The sequence below is a fragment of the Microcaecilia unicolor genome, chromosome 1 (genome assembly GCF_901765095.1).
Source record: "Microcaecilia unicolor chromosome 1, aMicUni1.1, whole genome shotgun sequence".
NCBI classification, from domain to species: Eukaryota; Metazoa; Chordata; class Amphibia; order Gymnophiona; family Siphonopidae; genus Microcaecilia; species Microcaecilia unicolor.
Genome location: NC_044031.1, coordinates 268605035 through 268628294, shown reverse-complemented (window position 1 = coordinate 268628294; position 23260 = coordinate 268605035). Strand labels below are relative to the sequence as shown.

Sequence of the window (23260 nt, the reverse complement as noted above, 5' to 3'; positions counted from 1 at the left end):
CATTAATAAGAGGAGTGGCCTAGTGGTAGGGTGGTGGACTTTGGTCCTGAGGAACTGAGTTTGATTCCCACTTCAGGCACAGGCAGCTCCTTGTGACTCTGGGCAAGTCACTTAACCCTCCATTGCCCATGTAAGCTGCATTGAGCCTGCCATGAGTGGGAAAGCATGGGTACAAATGTAACAAAAAATAAATAAAAAAAGTGTTTTAAAAAGTAACTTATTTCAAAGGGTAATTTTAAGAATGTTACCCATGCACCTTCAAAACATATGTGCAATAAAGACCTGTATTTTCCTTTTCATGTATCCAAATAAAAGCAAAACATTAGAAATACTGCAAGAAAAAAGAATGAACACATTATATTCTAGTCATGATAGATCACCAGGGTAATATCATTATACATATGAATGGCATTAATCAAGTTTCCTTCCAGTTCTGCACATAATTATATTCTATTCAGCCCAAGTGAGACTTCTGGTTATGACACTTTGTAAAAGACATCTAACCCAAAGGTACATTTTCCTTCAAAGTTTGATACAGAGATCAATGAATTGATAAAGTTCATGAAAAGCACATATGTAATTACAAATCTGAAACCATTCAAGGATCTCATTTATTTAATATATTTAAACTGTGAACCAGAAAAGGTAGATTATTACAAATGCCTTGCTTTCAACTGAATCTTGAGATAGGAGAGTATACAAACTGCCAGGGGGAAGTAAGGTAAGGAAAAAGAAGTTACAAGAGGTTGCAGAAAGGAGGAAGACAGGCAACAATATCTGGAAAAGTTAAGAGATAGAGTAGTCAGGAAAGCAAAGCTGCGAATAGAAGAAAGAAAGTCAATACAGTAAAAGGGGGGGGGGGCAAGACATTTTTAGATATATTAGTGATAGGAGGACATGCAAAAGTGCATTGTGAGACTCAAAGGTGAAGGGAAAGGAATATGTAGAAGCAGTTAAAGATAAAGCAGAATTGCTTAACAGATTTTTCTGTTCTGGTTCACAGCTGAAGGGCTTGGAGCAGGACCATAGAAGATAAACACAAATAGGAACGATGTGTGGTAGACCCTGGAATGATTTTCAGAGGACTGTGTTTGAGAGGGTGCTAACCAAACTAAAGGTTGATAAAGCGATGGGGCCAGATGGCATACATCTGAGGGTACTGAAAGAACTTAGGGAAGTTCTGGGTGAATCTGCAGGCTGACCTTTTTAATGCTTCTCTAGAGTTGGGAGTGGTCCTGGAGGACTGGAGAAGGGCATAAGTACATAAGTGTCTAGTGTGTGCTAAACACTAGACACCCAAAGTAATTGTTAATATATGGCCTGGTTTTAGATCTACCACTGGAATTGTGATGGACAAAGCCACAGAGCCAAAAACATCTGAAAAAGTACTGATTAGGCCAAACAAGTATAAATGAATTAATATTGAGATCTGCAGAAAGCAGGTCTGAACAATGAGTCTTAACACAAACAGGTACAATATTTAAATTAAATGTAGCACCTGTAATGAAAGAATGATGGATAAAATGGGAAAGAAACAGTGGCTCTCAAAATGGGGCTTATTTTTTATGATAATGTATAAAATGATACAGAGATCAGAAGATGTGAAGGTGTTGCAAAAACATTATGTGAACTGGTATCTCAACAGAAAAAAGTGTTAGTAACCACAAAAACAGTTTGTTCTAAAAACATGTTAACATAACCGGAAAATGTGGCAACCTGTTGAAATAGATGGAACGGAAGGAGCTGGGTACAATGCACAGATGGCAGGACGCGAAAGTATAACCGCAGAATTGAGAATAACTGACAAAATTGTACCCCTCCATAGACTTCTATGGAGAGGTAAGTGTATAAAAGAAGAGAGATTTAGGCTTAATTTGAGAAGTCGTCCTCAGCATTCTCAGACGGCGGAGCGCTGTGCTATTGAACCCAGAATCTGTCCGATGTCTTGTACTGAATTGAAACATTGGTAAGAATAAATATCTTTCTATCTGAAATCTATTTCTGTCTTTATTTTCAAGTATTCCTTATTTTACTAACTAAACAAAACTAAAGCACACACCAGACACTCATTGGTGCATAAAATACTGATAGATTCTAACAGACTATATTGGGAACATAAATGGCCCAGATATACCTAGATCCAGAAAGACAGAAAGCAGTAGTTATGGGAATTAGTTTCGAATTGCGGCTGTTGATGCCTGCCCAGACCAGACCCCCATGGGACTGGGTGACAATGGAAGTAAGAAAAACAATTCAGAATCTTCTGGATGAACTTGGTACGTTCAATCCTCCATATGGAATAGCCCAAGGAGGACGAAAACGAGGTCAAACAACAATAACAAAACATAATGTTTTAACACATGCTAAAAACGCTAGCACTAGAATGCTATTGCAATGCTTAAATTTGGCCAGCCAATTTAAGGAGGGGGGGGGGGGGTGGTCTTTTACAAAGCCGCACTAGCATCTTTACTTCATGGTAAAAATCAGCTGGTGGTAATCGCTGAAGATGCCCATTATATTTCTAAGGCTGTCTCAGCGTTTACCACAAGCTGATTTTACCGTGAACTAAAAACGCTAGCGTGACTTTATAAAAGGCCTCCTAAGCAACGAACACTAGTCACCCTTCTCTCTTGCTCTAACTCTGCCTCCAGGTCCACTGAGATTTTGACTGGATAAAATTTAGCTTCCAAGGGAAATTTAGAAGGCAAAATTAACTGGTTAGTGTTTGTCAAAGACTTTCATTCTAGACAAAGCTGCGACAAAAAGGTGGCCTGTGGCAGTACGAGAGGACTCTTTTGGACGCGCACTGGGCCAGTTTTTGCTGCATCCCTGGGAAAAAGGGGCCTTGTTTTAAGGGGCCGGAAAATGGATGTGCAGCAAAATAAAAACCAGCACGCATTCATTTTCAGCTTGAGACCATACCGCCACCAGGGGCATAGCCAGACCTCAGCGGGAGGGGGGTCCAGAGCCCGAGGTGGGGGGGCACAAGTTTAGCCCGCCTACCCCAGCCGTTGACCCCCCCGCCACTTTCGACCCCCCCCCCCCCCACCGCCACCAACTCTCTTCCGTTGCACCGCCGTCAGGTACCTTTGCTGGCAGGGGTCCCCAACCCCCGCCAGCCAAGTCTACTTCAGCACTGGTCTCCAGCGCCTTTGTTGATTTGGCATAATGGATGATCGTACGATAGCGATGGCAGAAGGTCATCTTCTCACTTGCACATGTCCAAGTCTTCTTCAGCGTCGGTCTCCAGCGCCTTTGCTGATCTGTTTCTGTCAGTCCTGACTCCTGATGTCTTGCATGCACGTCCTGCACGGTGCTACATACAGGACGTGCACACAGGATGTCTGGAATCAGGACTGACAGAAACAGATCAGCGAAAGCACCGGAGACCAGAGCTGAAGAAGACTTCGCTGGTGGGGGGTTGGGGACCCCCGCCAGCAAAGGTGGGGGAGGGGCAGTGGCGGGGGGAGGGGGGATCGAAAGTGGCGAGGAGAGTCGGTGGCAGGGGGGGGTCGAAAGTAGAGGGGGCCAAGGCTAAATCTGTGGGGGCCCATGCCCCCGTGGCCCCACCTAGCTAGGCCCCTGCCACCACCCACTGGCTTAGCAGTAAGGTCTCATGCGCTACCTGGGGCAGTAGGCACTTAGCACGTCTCCACTGCCATTACCGCTGGTAAGCGCCACGCAGCAGAAAATAGAAACTATTTCTACTGCACGCCAAATTCACAATTACTGCCCAGGGCACACAGTAGCCGGGCAGTAATGCCGATTTGGCGCATTCTAGATGTGCATAGGCTCTTATGCGCCTGTGTAAAAGGACCCCTAAGTCCTCACTTGGTCCTTTAAATACTGATGCTTCTTTTTTAATATGAATACCTAATGGCTCATTTGTGGATCATGGTCCTATAACTTTAGTTATGCCCACTAATAGGAAATATTTATATAAAATCCTACAGGCTGTCATTGAATTCATGAAGGATATAAAGAGGTCCTTTTACTAGCTGCGGTAAGCACTAACGAGTGCTTACCGCAGCAAAAAAAAGGGCATACTGCGGTGCACGCTCAGACATCCTGCAGTAATTCGCATGTGTTGCGCCCTATCCATTTAGTTATTTTTAGCGCTGAAGGTGTAGGGGGGGTGGAGAGTGGGCGTGTTCTGCTCTAATTGGTTACCGGCAGCTGACATTGCCGGGCACTAAGCCAATTAATGTATGGTTAGCAAAAGAGCTCTAACATAATGGGTTGGTGGTAGGGGCTCAGGTGTTCACGGCAAAAATTAGCGTGGAACGTCCGATTTTTAACCCTGGCAGTAAAAATGGCGTTAGTGAGCGGGAATTGAGCCCTGAAGAATGACAGGCCTAGGGCCACGTTTAACCTCAGTTTGGTAAAAAGAGGTCCCAAAGAGAGCTATGGTATCTCCTTGCACTTTTATAATGCAGTATAGTCAAAACATATTAAATCAAAGGTTGTGAAAGGTATTTTTTGGCAAATGAGAAATGCATGACAAACTGTTGATAACTGGTGCATTTATACATTCATAAGCTTTCAATATAGGGAAGGTATCCTATGAAAGCTTCCACTTGTATATGTATTACTACAATATATCAGTCACTCAGCATAAGCTGTCATTTGCTTTGAGATTTTATTTCTTTTGTTACATTTGTACCCCGCACTTTCCCACTCATGGCAGACTCAATGCAGCAGGCAATGGAGGGTTAAGTGACTTGCCCAGAGTCACAAGGAGCTGCCTGTGCTGGGAATCAAACTCAGTTCCCCAGGAGCAAAGTCCACCACCCTAACCACTAGGCTACTCCTCCACTCTGAACTAACTGCCAAACTGAACTAGCATCTGAAAAATAAAAGTATCTGAATGTATGTCTATAGTTGCTGGGACAGCAAGGGAACCTATTCAATATGTTTAAGTGCCTGCCTATCCTAAAATGAGTTCTCAATTTATTTCTTTCCTTAAGCCATTAGTGGTGAAAGCAGCATTAAGGATTCTATGTTCCCTTTGAGACTGAAACTATATACTACAGAGACCAAGGCCATTTTTCATCTTGCCATTTCCTGACTAGTTATAAATGTAAAGTTATAACCCACTTGGAATCAAGTCATGAATTATAGCTAGCATTATTAATCATCTCATTTTTAAATACTCTGAAGGAAAAGTAAGGGTAGGCGACTATTTAACTCTGAAATCAAATGAATGGAAAAAAGTGTGCTATTATTATAACTTATTAATATTTTATCCCTATTCTTTTAAAAGTTATAGGATTTGGCATCTACACCTCAGATTCTGTAAGATGAAAATGTGCTGACAGTACAATCTTATAGAAGACAGCTATTCGGAAAGAGATTGTTTTACAGTACAGTAAAACAAATGAGCAAACTACCCACCTAATTTAAAATGATCAAACACCAGACTTGAATTTATTTAGATTTATTCAGATAGGTTCATATTTGGTTACCTACAATATCTCTGTCTTAATTGCCCTCCCAACCTTATTTACTCAACATGATGTACAACATAATAATAAAAACACATAATCAAAATCAACAGTTTATTTATTTATTGCATTTGTATCCCACATTTTCCCACCGTATGGCAGGTTCAATGTGGCTTACATATTGCTAAAAAGGTGGTTACAAAATTTAGATTTGTAGAAGTCTAGTACATAATACAGAAGTACAATAAACGCTTAAGTTGATATATTAGCATATTGTGAGAGAGGTTAATATTATTGTTTTCCATTCTGAACTTTTGTGATGTATGGTGGTGTGGGATTAGGCAGATACAGGGGGAAAGACTTCTTGAAAAGAAGTGTTTTCAGTTTTTTTTTTCTGGATTGTAGGTAGTTTTCTGTGAGTTTCATGTCTTTGGGTAGTGAGTTCAAAAGTTGAGTGCCTACAAACGAGAGGCTGGTGGCATGTGAAGATTTGTATTTTACACTTTTGCAATTGGGGTAGTGAAGGGTTAGGTAGGTTCTTGCCAGAGGCGCAGTCAGGTTTTGATCTCAGGGGGAGCAGACTTTTATAAAATAGGCTCTGGTTGGTGTCAGCTAGTCAGCAGTGTCTGTGTTGTTGCTCAAGGACTGTGATGGGCACTGATTAATACAGGCTGTCTCTGTTGCGCCCTGCCTACAAGGAAACAGTAAGTTACATCAGGAGGCAGGACAAAGAAGACATCCCTGGACTGGCCAGAGCAGGCAACCTGTCTTCTTAACTACAAAGTAAAACTATTCAAATCGTGACCATCACCTCAGGAATAGCACACACATTCCTTCCACTGCTAGACACCTTGTTTAAATCAGATGGGCTTTTGTTTGTGTGGTGACTCTACAGGATGTGGAGACCACTAGTCTTCAGGATTTTTATTTTGGTTGACAAGAGCCACCAAAGGTGGCCCTTGTCCCAGAGTGGCTGAGCCTACTTTCAAATAGGGCTAGACACTTTGCCAATCAGGTTTTCAGGCTATCCACAATGAATCTGCATGAAAAAGATTTGCATGTAATGAAGGCAGTATATGCAAATCAATTCCATGCATATTTAATGTGGATATCCTGAAAACCTGACTGGCAAGGGGGTACTCCAGGACCAACTTGGGAAACACTGCCCTAGAACACAAAACTTACCACCCCATAACAGCCATAACCCACTTATGAAAAGACAATGCTATATATATTACTCTGGATTCTCGAGCACCAATATACCTACTATTGGGAAACTGGAACAAGCTGCACTGTTACACATTCCTACACAGACACTACATGCTAGCAGAATCCTTCACCTCAGTCGCACATGCAGAACATGGACAGACACTCATCTATATAACATGAGTAGCCATACTGGGTCAGACCAAAGGTCCATCTAGCCCAGTATCCTGTTTCCAACAGTGGCCAACCCAGGTCACAAGCACCTGGCAGAAACCCAAATTGTGAGAACATTCCATACTACCAATCTAATGCAGAATAGGGAGCCACAAAAAAAAAAAAAAAACAACAACAACAAAAGTTGAAATAGAGACCCCCTCCTCTTTGCCCAAGAAAACCAGACTCTATAAACAGGGAAAAAGTATACATTCTACAAAGCAGGTACATCTCAGTCCTTACAAAGTATTAAATAAAAATAATTTTTGTCTACCTTTGTTGTCTGGGAATTTGGCTGGTCCTAGTCTTTTTTTTCCATGTTCCATGAGTCAGCCTTACAATTCTTTTCAAGGCTGGCCTTTCCATTTCTTCTCTCTCCTCTTGTCTTCTTCCTTTCCTTCTCTACATCTATTTGGCACTGATCTTTCGTTTTATGTCCCCACTATGAAATAGGCTATGTATAGAGCTCCCAAGTGATCCAGTTCCAAAAGGGAGATTTTTCAACCAGTCCAAGTGTGAACTCTTATCCCACATTCATGTGGGATTTGCAGTCCCTGATTCTACCCATCAAAATCTGTGCTGCAGTACATCCAAAATGACTTAAGAAAATGCACTCAGACCCCTGCAGGGTTGCTAATCTGAAGATATCAGAGATGTGTATTTTAAAATACTGTCATGTTCCTAATATCAAATTCAAAAATAAAATACCTTTTTCTACTGTTGTTTAGAACAATTTATTTTTCAATTGCTTTGGTCCCACTGTCTCTTTTCTGTTCCTCTGTTTCTTCTACCTTTACAGGGTTTCCTGCCCATCTGACATTTTTTCTGTCTCCAAGAGCACCATCCTTCTTTCCTCTGCATCACTATTTGTCCTGTCCAGAATCTCCCTTCTATGTCCCTTGTTCCTACCCTACCCCCAAGTTCAGAGTTCCCCGTCCCCGCAAACTGTCCCTATCCACAGAAGCCTCGCTGTTTAACCACACTTAAGATTTACCTTTGGGTTTAAAAAGCAAAAACATGTGTGTGTAAGGACTGCATACACGAATTAAAACAAATGCCCTTAAAATGTAATAATACCGGACTGGTCTAGAAAGCAATAATGAAACAGTGATGGAATATTCATTCACATAACAAGCCATAATGAGCACTGATTTTCTAATCATTCTACAACTCCAAGCATATTTAATTCTTTTATCACTATACAAAACAGGGAACCACAGAAAAACTGAAATAGAGATCTCCCTCAAGAAAGCCAGGTAACCACTGGTAAAAGAGAAACAGAAATGTATTTTCTCCTGCACTCTGCAAAATACATTCTTCTCTCTCCTCTTGGCTTTCCTCCTTTCCTTCTCTACATTTATTTATTTGTTACATTTGTATCCCACAATTTTCCCACCTATTTGTAGGCTCAATGTGGCTTACATAGTACCGGAGAGGCCTTTGCAGGCTCCGGTGTGAACAAATACAGGGTGATGTTGTGGTAAGATGAAGGTTCATATGGCACAGCCACATTAGGGAATCGGAGAACGGAAGAGTTGTGTTATGTCCATTACGTGCTTTAGTTGGTTGTGTTGCAGAGATTAGGCATTTAAGGTGGATCGGTAGGGTATGCCTTTTTAAACATGTTGGTTTTTTAGTGATGTCCGGAAGTTTAGGTGGTCGTACATCGTTTTCAAGGCTTTGGTAATGCGTTCCACAGTTGTGTGCTTTATGTAGGAAAAACTAGAAGCATAAGTTGTTTTAAGTCCTTTGCAACTTGGGTAGTGCAGATTTAGATAAGATCGTGTTGATTCGGATGTATTTCTAATTGGTAAGTTGATCAAGTCTGTCATGTAACTCGGGGCTTCTCCGTAGATGATTTTATGAACCAGGGTGCGGATTTGAAGGCGATGCGTTCTTTGATTGGGAGCCAGTGTAGTTTTTTGCGGAGGAGGTTTGCGCTTTCAAATCGTGTTTTACCAAATATAAGCCTAGCTGCCGTGTTTTGAGCAGTCTGAAGTTTCTTTAAGGTTTGTTCTTTACATCCCACATAAATTCCATTGCAATAATCTAAGTGGCTTAGTACCATTGATTGTATCAGGTTGCGAAATATTTCCCTCGGGAAGAATTGCTTCACGCGTTTGAGTTTACACATTGAGTAGAACATTTTCTTTGTTGTGGATGCCACTTGGCTCTCTACTGTTAAGTACAGTCCATTGTAACACCGAGAATTTTCAAGCTCTCTGAGATAGGAAGGGTGTGATCTGGGGTGTTGATACTTATGGGGATGTCCACGCTGTGTTGGAATGAGAGATGAGACAATGAGTTTTTTCTTTTTTTGAGTTTTAGTTGAAATGCATTTGCCCATGAATCCATGATGTTCAGGCCGAGCTTGAATTCGTTGGTGATGTCTGTCAGTTTGGTTTTGTAAGGAATGTATATTGTGACATCGTCTGCATAGATGAAAGGGTTAAGGCCATGGTTGGATAAGGACTTGGCAAGTGGGGTCATCATTAGTTGAATAGGATCGGTGATAGCGGTGATCCTTGCGGTACTCCACAGTCTGCTTTCCACGGTGATGATATGTTTGAATTTGATTTTACTTGATATGTTCTTGTGGTTAGGAAGCCCTTGATCCAGTTCAGTATGTTCCACCAATCCCGAACGTATCTAGTAGTCTTATTAATATATTATGGTTTACCATGTCGAGTGCACTAGACATGTCAAATTGGAGGAGAAGGATGCTTTTGCCTGTTGCTATTTCCTGCTTGAATTTGGCTAGAAGAGTAATACTGTTTCCGTGCTGTGGAGGGGGCGAAAGCTTGACTGTGATTCGTGTATATTGAGAATTTGTTTATGTAATCTGTAAATTGTTTGGCTACCATGCTTTCCATCAGTTTGACCATCAACGGGATAGATGCTACTGGACGGTACTTAGTGATTTCTGTCTGGCAGTGACCTTTCATTTCAGGTCCCCCCCCCCCCCCCCCCCCCCCCCCCACCCCCCCCCCGCCTATTTGTGTTATCCCCCTTTCTCTCACCTTAGTCTCTGTTTCACTTCTCATCTACCTACTAGCTTTACCATTGCTCCCTCTGTCTCTCACTTAATATTCAGTCTCCTAAACCCCTATCTTTTTTCACCCACTTCCTTAGCCCTCTTTCCCATCCAATTAGCCCTTATCTACCCTCCACTGGATCTCATCACCCTATCAGTCCCCAGCTCCATCCGTTTCTTTCTTTCATTCCCTTGCTCCAAGGCCCTATACCCCATGCCCTTCCTTGCTCTTCCCCCTTGCAAGGTCATGTCACTCTCCCTCCCTCCCTCCCTCCCTCCCTTCTTCCTTCCCTCCAAGGTCAACTTTCCCTTCCTCTCCCCCTCCACAAAGTCTGGTGTTGCTTTCCTTCCCTCCATCCTTGTCCAACATTTCTCCTCTTCCCTGCCCTCCACTCCATCCATGTCCAGCATTTCTCCTCTCTTCCCTCCTCTTCATCCATGTGCATCTCCTTCCTGACTTTCCTCCCCTCCATATCCAGCAACTCTCCATTCTCCCCTGCCCTCTCCTCCATCCACCCACATCCAGCAAATTTGCTCTCTCCCCTGCCCCTCCATTCATCTATCCATGTCCAGCAATTGTCCTCTCTCCCCTGACCTCCCCTCCATCCATCCATGTCCAGCAATTCTCTTCTCCACTTCCCTCCCCTCCACATCCAGCAATTCTCCTCTCCCCTGCCCTCCCCTCCTCTCCAAGTCCAGTGATCTCTTCTCTCCCCCCTTCCCTCTCCTCCTCTCCATGTCCAGTGATCTCTTCTTTCCCCCTACCTACCTCCCCATCCATGTCCAGTGATTCTCACTGGCCTCCCTCAGCTCCCGACAGCCTTCCTCTCCATTCCTTCCTGCCCTCCCTCCCCCGGCATTTAAACCTTTTATTTTCCTCACAGCGACAGCAGTGAAGCACACAACACAGCGGGCTCGCCTCCAGCCTTTCCCTTCCCTCACACAGTGTCCCGCCCTTGCGGAAACAGGAAATACATCATCGCAAGAAGGCGGGACACTGAGTGAGGGAAGGAAAAGGCTGGAGGCGAGCCCGCTGTGTTGTGTGATTCACTGCCGTCGCTGCGAGGAAAATGAAAGGTTTAAACGCGCGAGGGGGGGCATTTAGGAACAAAGAGAAAGCCTGTCCAGGAGCTGAGGGTGGGAAGAGCTGTCTGCAGCGTTGCGCCAGCCCTGCATTTGGGGGGGCAATGCCCCCCTCACCCCCCCAAAACTATGCCCATGGGTAGGCGTCTGTTGTACCACGGGTGCAGGGGTTATTACTGCTCCTCCGGGGTGGGGAAATAACCTCTTTTTGCACTCAAGGTAAACTTGAAAATTTTCCACATTCCTGTGGTTTTACTGTGGATTACTGCAGTTTACCCGCGATTACCCGCTCCCATGTCATTCTCTACCCAGCACCATTACCTTGCACACCAGATCATGTGCTCCACTAAGGACTAGGTCTAGGTCTAGAATTGTTCTTCCTCTTGTTGGCTCCTAAACCAGCTGCTCCACAAGCAGTCCTTAATTTCATCAAGAAATTTTACCTCTCTAGCATATCCTGATGTTATATGTACCCTAGTCAATATTGGGGTAATTGAAATCACCCATTATTATTGTGTTCCCCAGTTTGTTAGAACTTCCTAATTTCTGATAACATCTCTACATCTGTCTGTTTATCCTGGCCAGGTGGATGGTAGTACACTCCTATCACTATCCTTTACCCCTTTACACATGGAATTTCAATCCATAGGGATTCCAAGATGTGTTTTGTGTCCTGCAGAATTTTTAAGTCTATTCAATTCAAGGCCCTCCTTAACATATAATGCTACCACTCTACCAATATGATCTACTCTATCACTGCGATATAATTTGTATCCTGGTATGACAGTGTCCCACTGGTTAGCCTCCTTCCACCATGTCTCAGAGATGCCTACTTTCTATGTTTTTCATCTACTGAAATATATTCTAACTCTCCCATCTTATTTCTTAGACTTCTGGCATTTGCATATAGACATTTCAAACTATGTTTGTTGTTCCTATTTAAATCTTGCTCAGCAGTTGACAGTAATAATGTGTGATCTTGAAAATTTGTCTGCTTTATATTTAAAGACACCTGGAGGCTCATTTTCAAAGCACTTAGCCTCCCAAAGTTCCATAGAACCTATGGAACTTAGCCTCCCAAAGTGCTTTGAAAAATATGCCTCCTGGTCTACTATGGTCCCTATTGCAACCTCATTATTGAGATGCCATAGCTTAGTGGTTAGTGCAGTGGATTTTGATCCTGGGGAACTGAGTTGGATTCTCACTGCAGCTCCTTGTGAGTCTGGCCAAGTCACTTAACCCTCCATTGCCCCTGGTACAAAATAAGTACCTGAATATATGTAAACCACTTTGAAATGTAGTTGCAAAAACCTCAGAAAGGCAGTATATCAAGTCCCATTTCTCTTCCCTATTTTGGTGATATCTTTGAAAGATACCTTATTCCGAATCATGTACTTTTGAGCGACTGTCCGGCTTCCCCCAGTTTTAAAAGCTGCTCAATCTCCTTTTTAAATGCTAATGGCAGCAGCCTGGTCCCACCCTGGTTAAGGTGGAGCCCATCCTGTTGCCCATTTCCTAACAAATCTAAAACCCTTCTCCCTGCACCATTGCCTTATTCGCACATTGAGACTCCAGAGCCCTTCCTGTATCTTGGGCCCTGTGCATGTAACAGAGAGCATTTATGAAAATACTACCCTGGAAAATTTGGATTTCAACTTTCTACCTAGGAGCCTAAATTTGTTTTCCAGAACCTCCCTCTCACATTTTCCTATGTCATTGGTAACTACATGTACCAGGACAGCTGGTTACTTCCCAGTACTATTTAAAATCCCATCTAGGTGACGCGTGAAGTCCACCACCTTCACACCAGGCAGGCAAGTGACCAGGTGATCCTCACGTCCACCAGCCACCCAACTATCTATGCCTAATAATTGAATCACTAACTACAACAGTTGTCCTAACCCTACCCTCCTGGCAGAAGCTGCTGGAGACACATCTTTGGTGCAAGAGGAAATTGTATCCCCTGGTGGGCTGATCCTGGATACAGGATTACCTCCAACTTCACAAGGATGATGTTCTCCTTTTAGGAGACCTCCCTCCTCCAAGGCAGCACAGGGCTCCAGATTGGAGGTGGGACTTCTCTACAACGTCCCTGTAGGCCTCCTTAATGTACTTCTCTGTCTTTCTCAGCTCCTCCAAGTCTGATACTCTAGCCTCAATAGAATGGACTCATTCCCTGAGAGCTAGGAGCTCTTTGCATCCAGCACACATGTATAACCTCTCACCAACTGGGAGATAATCATACAGGTGACATTCAGTGCCAGAATATAAACAAACATTCATTTTTCCCAAAGCTGTCACAAAGGTTGGTACTCCTTGCCAGTTTCACTTTCGGGGACAGGTTCAACCACTGTGAGATTTAAGGATACGACCTCCCCTAATCTCTTCAGTGGAGATTTTTCTGAAACCTAACATCCTGGGTAGCAGATGTAAATCCCAATTTCAATCTTTTTGGACACAGACATGTATTCTCTTCCTGAAAGAGAATATAAGTTTACTTTTTAGGCCCACTCTAGTCCCACCCAGAACATGTGTAGACCATGCCCCCTTGTCAGATACATGTTTTCAGTTTTAGACAAATATATCCTCATCTTCTTAAATTGGATTTAGAAGTTTTTGCAATAATCATTAAGGTTTATGCACATCTAAAACCCAAATAGCATCTGTGAAACGCCCCCCCCCCCCCCCTGAAAATGGGCTCTGGTATCGGGCTGGAGGAGAGAGGATTTTCCTGGGGGTCACTAAGGAGACAGAGCTGGTATTGACAGCCTGGTGGGAGAATCAGAGTATAGCCCAACCCATGGGGATAGGGCCAAGAAGTAACAAAAGGCATTGCCTGGAGGAAATTCTGGTCTTTGGTAGCCCACCCCCATCGAGATCCATAGCACCAAGGGGGAAGTCCTGGGTACCAAGGCAGGAGAAATTTACAGGTGTGTGGTGACTGGTAGCCTCTGCTACATGGCAGCAAGTGCCTGCAGAGTGTTCCCAACTTAGGAACACAAAGAGGCCTTGGTGGACAATACAACACAGGTAGGAGAAGTGGGGAGCGGCGTTCCTCAACTTCTGGCAGGATTTTCATGGCACATGTTAATGACCTAGGACTGGACAGAGAGTAACTGAAGAGATTATGTGGAGATGGATTGTGGACAGAGAGTTTAATCAAGAGAAGGTCAATAAGGATTTTGTTCTGGTTTGCAAATAGAAGAGATTTAAGATAGAATTAGTGGGTTTGAATGCCCTGATATCATGTGGAGACTAAGTTTAGCACTGAGCTGACCATCTGAAAGAAAAACACCCTGATTGTTCAGACCAAGTCGACAAGTTATGACTGTTTAGTCAAGTTATTGTTAGTAAAGCACGTTGAAGTTCATCACTGAGACTGCTGACTAATCTTTTGAGAGAGAGTGCCAGAGAAACAGTACCCTTGGCCTACAGGATTTATTCCAGCCCCGGCCTGCGCCCAGCTCAAGTGATCAGCACTAGAGAGTTGTGTGGTGGTGTGTTCAGAAGTATATCTTGTGTGTGACCCGGTCCTGGGTGAGGTGGGTGAAACCTGGAGGGGGGGAGGGGGGGACAAACAGAGCAACATTGGTGCAGCAGAGGATACAGCACATAAAAACTGTTGTCAGTGCTGTGCATAGCTTTTCAGCACAGGCTCATGCTCATGCCTTATAAAGTCTCTTCCCTTGAACAGGAAGCTGACATTGGACAGAGTACAATGTGGACTTAAGTATGGGCCTGTGGTAAAAGTTCTATATTGTGCTTTCATTTTGGTGAAGTCTCAGCCCAGCAAAAAATAAGGCAGCAGTGGTAGATCCACCAGGGGGAAGGGAAGGAGAGAGATGTAGCACACAATAGTAGGAATGAGAAGAGGAGATTGTAGGAAAATGAAGACACTAGATACCTTGGAGAGAAGCAAGGGAAGAAGAGTTGCTGGACAGAGGGAGGAGGGGGTTGGGAAGGGCAGTGGAGATCTTGGACAGAGAAAGTGCAAGGGAAATGCTGGACATGGAGGAGTAGGGAAGAGCAGGGAAAATGCTGGATGAGTAGGGGAAGGAAAGGGAGATACTGGCTATGGGGGAGTAGGGAAGGAAAAGGGAAATGCTAGGCAAGGGGAAGATAGGCAAGAGAAGGCGAGATGCTGGACTATGGTGGAAGGTAGGGCCTTGGAGCCATTCCTTTGAAGGTACACATGACTGAAGGTTCGCCTCAGGCATCAGATAGCCTTGGGCCAGCCTTGACCAGCACTGGGTCTCAGTCTCACATACCTTGGAATCAAATGTCTCTCTTTCCACTCCTTATCAAATCTTATTTTCATTTCTTACAAAGCAATGTGCTTCTTTCCTTGGTTTCTCTATAGCGAAAACCATAATTCACCTCCTACTCTTATTACTGTGGTATCCTTCTCCCTGACTTTTTCTCTCCCACATTGCTCCTTTGCAAACCTATAGTACCTGAATGTTCACCATTTTGATAGTGTACAGCGCTGCATATGTCTAGTAGCGCTATAGAAATGATTAGTAGTAGTAGTAGTAGTAGTTTTGAATATTTTTTCTTCTGTTCTGCACAGCTCCCTCTTTTAGCCTCTTCACGAATCTGTACTCCATCTATTTCCATATTAAACGTCTCTCTCAAAGCCTTTTAGCCTTTCCACTCCTCTTTTGTCTTCTGAACTCAATGCCAACTTATTTTCCATGTTATTCCCTAGCTAAGAAATTACTTCACTTTGTAGTATTTCAGGATCCACCCCGATCTCCACATTCAAATCCCATCTGTAGTAATACTGACTGACCTCATTAACAAAATAAATCACAAGGTTAAATCCCTATAATTTCTGTCACATCTGTTAGCAAAACTCAGTAATTTAATACACTACATAATGGTTGAAGTAAAAAAAAGTCCATCAAAACAGTTAAAAATCAATAATGAGAACAAGGGAAAAAAGTTAGCTACTATGGCAAGTTTAAACTATATTGGTATGATATGATCAATAATTTTTAAAGAGAAATTATTATAAACTCTTGCACAATAAGAATATGTAAGCCAAATTTCTTCATATTTACCATCTATATTCTAGATGGAAACTTTTTTAAATGGCTGCAGCTTCAGCCTTTTAGCACATTCATCTCAACCTTAATATATAAAGACTAATATCTTTTTATATAAAAATTTCTATAGTAAATACAGATGATCCTGTAAGTAGTCTGTAACTAGTGTAGATGTTTGTGTAACGCTGGTCTCACCATTTCAGGCACCAGCTAACTCATCGTTGGTTCAGCGACACCAGAAAGTATAATCCAAATTCAAAACCACTGCAGTTTTCCTAGTCATACACTAGGCCAGTGCCAGATAAAAATCCAGAAGGCAATAGGATATAAAGCTGGTGCTTTTACCTCTTTATACACTCTGCATACTTTCTCTGTTAATCTAGAAAGCAAGTAAGTCCCCACTCTCGTGCAAAGAAAGACTCCAGTCTAGAGTTTTATATGCAATAACCCAGAACTTTACTGAAGACTCTGCAACAGGCAGTTCAAATTCTTCTTGAAACAAACAGTCAATTTGTAATCTAACTTGGTATCCAAAATAATAATTCCAGAACAAAAAAAAGGATATAGTGTATCTGCTCAAGTTCCATTTATAGATACTAAACAGTAGCTACATATTTACCGTTTCCTCCTGTCCCATACCCATCCCTTCTGGGTGAAACAACCTAAGGCTGTGCCTGCATCACTTGTGTAACAAGCAGATCTTCCTTTGGATCAGACCTTCCTATCCATCCACCTCCTCTCCTCCAAAGGAGTACCTCTCTGGGCTACCAGCTTTGGCTATGAACAGGCTCTTTTCTGTCCTGCTTCCAAACTGGGATCCCCTACTTTCCACCTGGAGCACTCCTCCACTTCACGATTAATGCTGCTTTACTGGCAGAAACCCTCCTCTTTGGTCAACCTTAGTTTTTACTACTACTACTACTTATCATTTCTATAGCACTACTAGACGTACGCAGTGCTGTACACTTGAACATGAAGAGACAGTCCCTGCTCGACAGAGCTTACAATCTAATTAGGACAAACAGGACAAACAAGAGATAAGGGAATATTAAAGTGAGGATGATAAAATAAGGGTTCTGAACAAGTGAACAAGAGTTAGGAGTTAAAAGCAGCATCAAAAAGGTGGGCTTTTAGCTTAGATTTGAAGACGGCCAGAGATGGAGCTTGACGTACCGGCTCAGGAAGTCTATTCCAGGCATATGGTGCAGCAAGATAAAAGGAACGGAGTCTGGAGTTAGCAGTGGAGGAGAAGGGTGCAGATAAGAGAGATTTACCCAGTGAACGGAGTTCCCGGGGAGGAATGTAGGGAGAGATGAGAGTGGAGAGGTACTGAGGAGCAGCAGAGTGAATGCACTTATAGGTCAATAAGAGGAGTTTGAACTGTATGCGGAAACGGATAGGAAGCCAGTGAAGTGTCTTGAGGAGAGGGCTAATATGAGCATAACGACACTGGCAGAATATTAGTCATGCAGCAGAATTTCTTGAACCCATCCAGGTCCCCCCTCTTCTCAAGGGTCCTGGCAGGGGTAGAGGCAACCAAAGACCTCGAGCAGACCCCAACACTAACGTTTATTAACTTCCAAACTCCTCCCCTACTGTCATTCAGCAACCAGTAACATTTCCCTCTGCAATGTACCCAGGAACCTACCCCTTTGGGCTGGATCCTTCAACACCCACAACCTCAGAACCCTCCCCTCCACCCCTCAGTAACACTGGAGAGTTCTCTCATGATCTTTAGTAATCCTCATTATAATGAGGGATTACATCTATCTGACATATACAATAGGATATGTCATCCCATCAGATTCAAAAACTAGGCTTAATCCTACTCATCGCATTATACCAGAATATCTTTGTGTCTTGACCCATGTACTTGCATTGCATGATAGCTATCATCATGTCATTGACTAGAATGAAGGCTATTATTGAATAATATTATGCAATACTAACATGGCAGTTTTGGAATACAAATAAATACCTTGTTATAAATATGGCCTCATGCCATCCTTACTTCTTCTGAGACAATATCTATTACACAGCAAGGGCTCCTTTTACAAAGCCGTACTAACAATTCCCACACAGCAAATGCAACAAAGCCTTTAGAAATTCAATGGGCTTCGTCACTCTGGCGGCTCCAGAATCCCTAATATGACATTGTAAAAGGAGCCCCAAATATGCATTTTCAAAGGGAAAATATGTGTGTACTTTCCCTTTGAAAATAACCCACAGAAAATGCTCATACACATTTACACTGCTATTTAGCAGGTATAAATTTCTCAGCTGATTTTACATGTATGCATGTGTATTTTATAATGTACTAGTAAAAAGGCCCGTTTCTGACATAAATGAAACGGGCGGTAGCAAGGTTTTCCTCGAATTGTGTGTTTGAGACAGTGTATGTGAGAGTGACTGTGTGTGTGTGAGAGAGTGAATGTGCGAGTGTGTGTGAGAAGAGAGTGAGAGTGAGGGGTGCGAGTGTGTCTGTGAGAGAGAGTGTGTGTGTGAGAATGAGAGTGTGTGCAAGTGCGTATGTGAGACACAGTGTAAGAGAGAGAGAGTGTGTTTCACACAGATACAGTGTGTGCGAGAGAGAGAATGTGTGTGAGACACAGACTCTCTGTGAGACTGAGTGTATGAGACCAAGAGTGTGTGTGAGTGACTGTGTGACACATAGAGAGTAAATGTGATACAGTGTGAGACATAGAGTGTGTGAGAGACAGTGTGTGAGAGTGAGAGAGAGAAAGACATTGACTGTGAGAGAGTGTGTGTGTGACAAAGATCCCCCCCCCCTCTGGTGTCAGGCCCCCCCCCCCCCCTCTCTCTGGTGTCAGGCCCCCCCCCCCCCCTCCTCTCTCTCTGGTGACTGAGCATTACTGTGCAGGACGCTGAGCTCTGGCTGTGCTTCAAGGAACTGACCAATCCTATTTAATAGAATGCACCTCCAACATTCTGAAGCCGAGAAACCTCGTGAGGTTGGTCACTTCTGCTTGTGACGAACCCGGAAGTATGTGATGTCAATTCAGGAGATGGATACAGAAAGCAGGAATGCCTCAGCCATGCAGTCAGCTTCAGAATGTTGGAAGTGCGTTTTATTATATAGGATGGGCATGCATGCAAAACTCCCCAATCTCATGCATATCAAGAGGGTAATTTTACAAAAGAATATTTCTGTGTGTAAAACACTTTTATCTGCAGAAATACCTCGTAAAATGGCTCTTACAGTTTGGATTAGCACTGATTAGTATGGTAATCTACACACTGTATTTAGCAGATAAAACACACTTACACAGCATGTAGGATTTGCGCAGCTTCATTCTGACAGTTCAGTGCCTTGTCCTTCAGAGTCATAACTGAGAACTTGCATTTCAAACACTAAAATAAAGAGTAAGAACCATTTTCTTCATGTTATTTTGCTTGACAGAATTTTAAAATTGAATCCATTTACAAAACAAGTAACAACCACAAAAAAGAGCTATTATGAAAAGGCAGCCTGATTGATTAGTCATGGCATTGTGTGTTATTCTGGTCATCTGCTGATAAATTGATAGATCTGGGTCCCAGAAGAAAGCAATCCTGGCAGCAAGAGTTATTTCTTTTATCTCTAAGGTTAACTGGGAAGAAACATTACCTCAGCTGCCACAGCTTGAAATCTTGGTATGGTTGAGGGACATAGCAACTTTTGTGTTAATTCCCATATTTTATTTAGTAATAGTGAAGTCCTTTGGTTGGGAGACTGATGTATACTTGTCTTCAGCTTCAGGATCTTACTATTATGAAGTTGCTATTTTATGAACACACAATTTGGGGTTCATTTTCTAAAGGGGCAATATTCAAACTAACTACACTCATGCAGTTTTCAAAGGAAAAGTATATGCATCTATCTGGTTCAGAAAGAAACAGAGCTCAGTGGTATGGGGAGGTGGAGGGAAATGGACAAAACATATCAAAGAGGGAGCTTGAGTTATCTCCTGCCCTTAACACTGTACACTGTGTCTGTTGATGCTGAACTTTTCCTTTCAAAAGTATAAGATGACAGCTAAATAGAATATGTGAACTTTGCCTCAATGTGGTTAATCTAAAGCAGAGGTGTCGAACTTCAGCCCTCAACCAGTCAGGCTTTCAAGATTTCCACAATAACACCAATTGTATCTGTCTCCTGGAATGGCGATGCCATAACAGGTTTCTGTAAGCCACATTGAGCCTGCAAATAGGTGGAAAATGTGGGATACAAATGCAATAAATAAATAAATATGCATCTATTCCCATACAATGGAAACAGTTTATGCAAATAGATCTTATGCATATTCATTGGGGAAATCCTGAAAACCCAATTGGGTTACGGCCCACAAGGACTGCGGTTGGACACCCCTGGTCTAAAGAAAGACCATGGTACAACAGCATGGCTTTCCAGAGCAAATGGTGGAAGCAGCTTTGGTAGTTTGTGCTGTAGGACAGAAGGAACAACCTGGAGATCTCTAGGTGCCCTTGGAAGGGATAACAACTCTAGATGTGATAAAGAAACCAAATAAACCACAGAAACAAGACAAGAAAAAAAGGAGCAGAGATGACCAGGGGGAAGGATGATACATGACTCAGGAATCCACCAGATTTGAAGATTTATTATCAACCCAAAGAGGAAAATAAATAGTTCATGATGATCACAGAGGCCTGGCATAAACCCCCGGATTCTATATATCACGCTGAGATTTCTGCACAGAAATCAAAATATATTCCATAACAATGCGCATAATCTAATTGGTTAAAAAGCCAATCAATGCTGATAATTGCCAATTAACAAGCAATTATTGACACTAATTAGCATTAATTAGAATTTACATGGAGAACTCTCTAAGTGCATTCTATAACAAGATGCACATAAATTCTAAGTCACATAGTAGAAAAGGGGGCATGACCATGGGCATGGAATGGGCGGGTCATGGGCACTTCTAAAATCTATGCGCATTGTTATAGAATACACCCAGTCCACACCTAATTTAGGTGTCAGCATTTACATCAGGTTTTACTTGGCATAACTGCTTGTAACTAAATTTAGTCGCACAGACTGGCATTTGGCGGATTCTATATACTGCGTGGAAATTTAGACTTATTTTATAAAGTACGCCTAAATTAAGACATACTTTATAGAATGCGCTTAGGTGAATTTCATTTTGGTGCCAAATTTTTAAGTGTGATATATAAAATCTAGTCCAAAATGCCTGCATCAGTCCTTGAACTGCACATATAAATATTTTAAAAACTTAATAATAAAATTAAAAACATTAAAAATCATAGCCTAATATAATTATAAATACATGAATTAAATGAAAATGAACATAACAAATCTTAAACAAACAGATGAATAATTGAATAATTAAATACATGAAAATATGAATTAATAAATAAAATACATGTCCAAAAACCTTTGGGGCCCTTTTACTAATCATTCATTCGTTCATTTTCATTTTATTTACTTTCTATACCACGTTTACTGACTAGCAGACCAAGGCGGTGTACAATCTAAAATTACAAAAGAGGGTGAGAGTCAAAAGGAACTACAATATCAGATAGGACAGATGAAACAAACACTCAGTAAAGAAAGGAAGCAGCTCAGAAAAGAGTAGATAGAAGGAGAAAAGAGAAAAAAGAAAGCCCTATGATTTAAGCAGTATGTACTTTCAATCTGTGTTGAAAGCAAGGTTGAAAAGCAAGATTTTAAGATCAAGTTTAAATTGCTTTAAGGAGGATTGGGCACAGAGAGAAAGTGGCATGGAATTCCAAAGAGCAGGTGCTACAAAAAAGAAAGCTCGGTGTCTGGTTGAAACAAGTTTAAGATTCACTATTGCAGAGCACACTCACGCATCCCGCAGTAGTTTTGGAATTGGCGCACGCTACCAATGCGCTAAAAAGTAAAATGTTTTTTTTGGAGGGGTCATGGGGAGAAGGCACAAAGGGTGAACAGATGTTGGCAAATAAAGCCTGTATACTAGGGAAAAAATGCATCCTCAACAGCTGGGTGTCCGACATGCCTCCCTCCTACTGGTGTTGGTGGAATAAGTTTCATCAGCTTATGTTATGGGAATCTCGCGGTGCGAGACTGTCACCGAAAAGACGGGGGAGCTTTCTGGCAATATGGCAGCAATACCTCAATAACATATCCCATACAGCGCGAAGCCAAGTCCTGAGGCTGCCGGGGGGGTGCGGGTAGGAATCGGGAGTAATATCCTGAGGGGCCAGCATGCAGAGTGGGGGGAGGGAGGAATAAGATGTAAGGGGGGGAAGGGAAAGGGAGGGAGGTAGAAGGGTAGGGAAGATGCAGCCTCTCTGAGGGAAGGAGGTTGGGGTGGATAGCGGACAAGCTTAAAGGGATGAGGTGGGGATATAAATAAAGTTAAAAGTTTGGTGACATACTGTATACACTTTTCTATTGAGGTTTTTCTCACAGTCGAATTCTGTATATTAACACTGTTAAATATGTTTATTCGGCATGGTCATCAATAAAAATGTTGAAACTAAAAAACAAAAAATAATAATAAAATGTATTTTTTAGTACTTGGGGCGTGCTTGGGGGCAGAGAGTGGGTACGGCTATGCTAATCGGTTAACATGTGGGTATTGCCGCATGCTAAATGATTAGCACAGGTTTAGCGCGTGAGTCCTGACTGTCTACAAAATAGGTGGTGGCAAGGGCTCATACGCTAATGGCCACGCGCTAATGGGGAAATTAGCACGTGGCCATTATCAGAAAATAGAAAACTCTGCCTTTTACTGACAGCACTAGAAGTGGCCTCAGCGGGTGTGAAAGCCAGCATTGGGGCTACCGCAGACCTCTTTTTAGCAGTGCTTGGTAAAAGGGCCCCCTTATATTTATATGTAAAATCATATATCAAGTATTGGTAAATAAATTAATAAATAAACATACAACCCTCAAATATCGTTAAACTGTGGGAAACAAACAGATGTATCCAAATTTCCATGCAATAATTTCCTAGATTAGTGAGTTTCATACGAAGGATAGAAAAAGTTATTTACTAAAGAAATTCCAACATTTTATCACACCGACCTATTAGTTTACTCATATTCTAAGCACTATTGTGACCGAAAATTGGTATTTTATAAATAAAATGTTTTATAAATAAACATTATTATGGCTAGAAGACCTACAAGATATTATGAGGCACTTTTACTGAAGGACGTTAAGCCCTTATTAGACGGTTAGCACACGAGAACAGGCCA

At 42.4% G+C, this 23260-nt stretch overlaps 1 protein-coding gene across 1 annotated transcript in view; it reads right to left on the bottom strand.

Annotated features, from left to right (window-relative positions):
* NEK11 (NIMA related kinase 11) overlaps nt 1-23260 on the bottom strand; it is a 489228-nt gene that overhangs the window by 284601 nt on the left and 181367 nt on the right. The window contains 1 exon segment of the mRNA XM_030206452.1: nt 19315-19400. Coding sequence (XP_030062312.1) covers nt 19315-19400 — 86 coding nt within the window.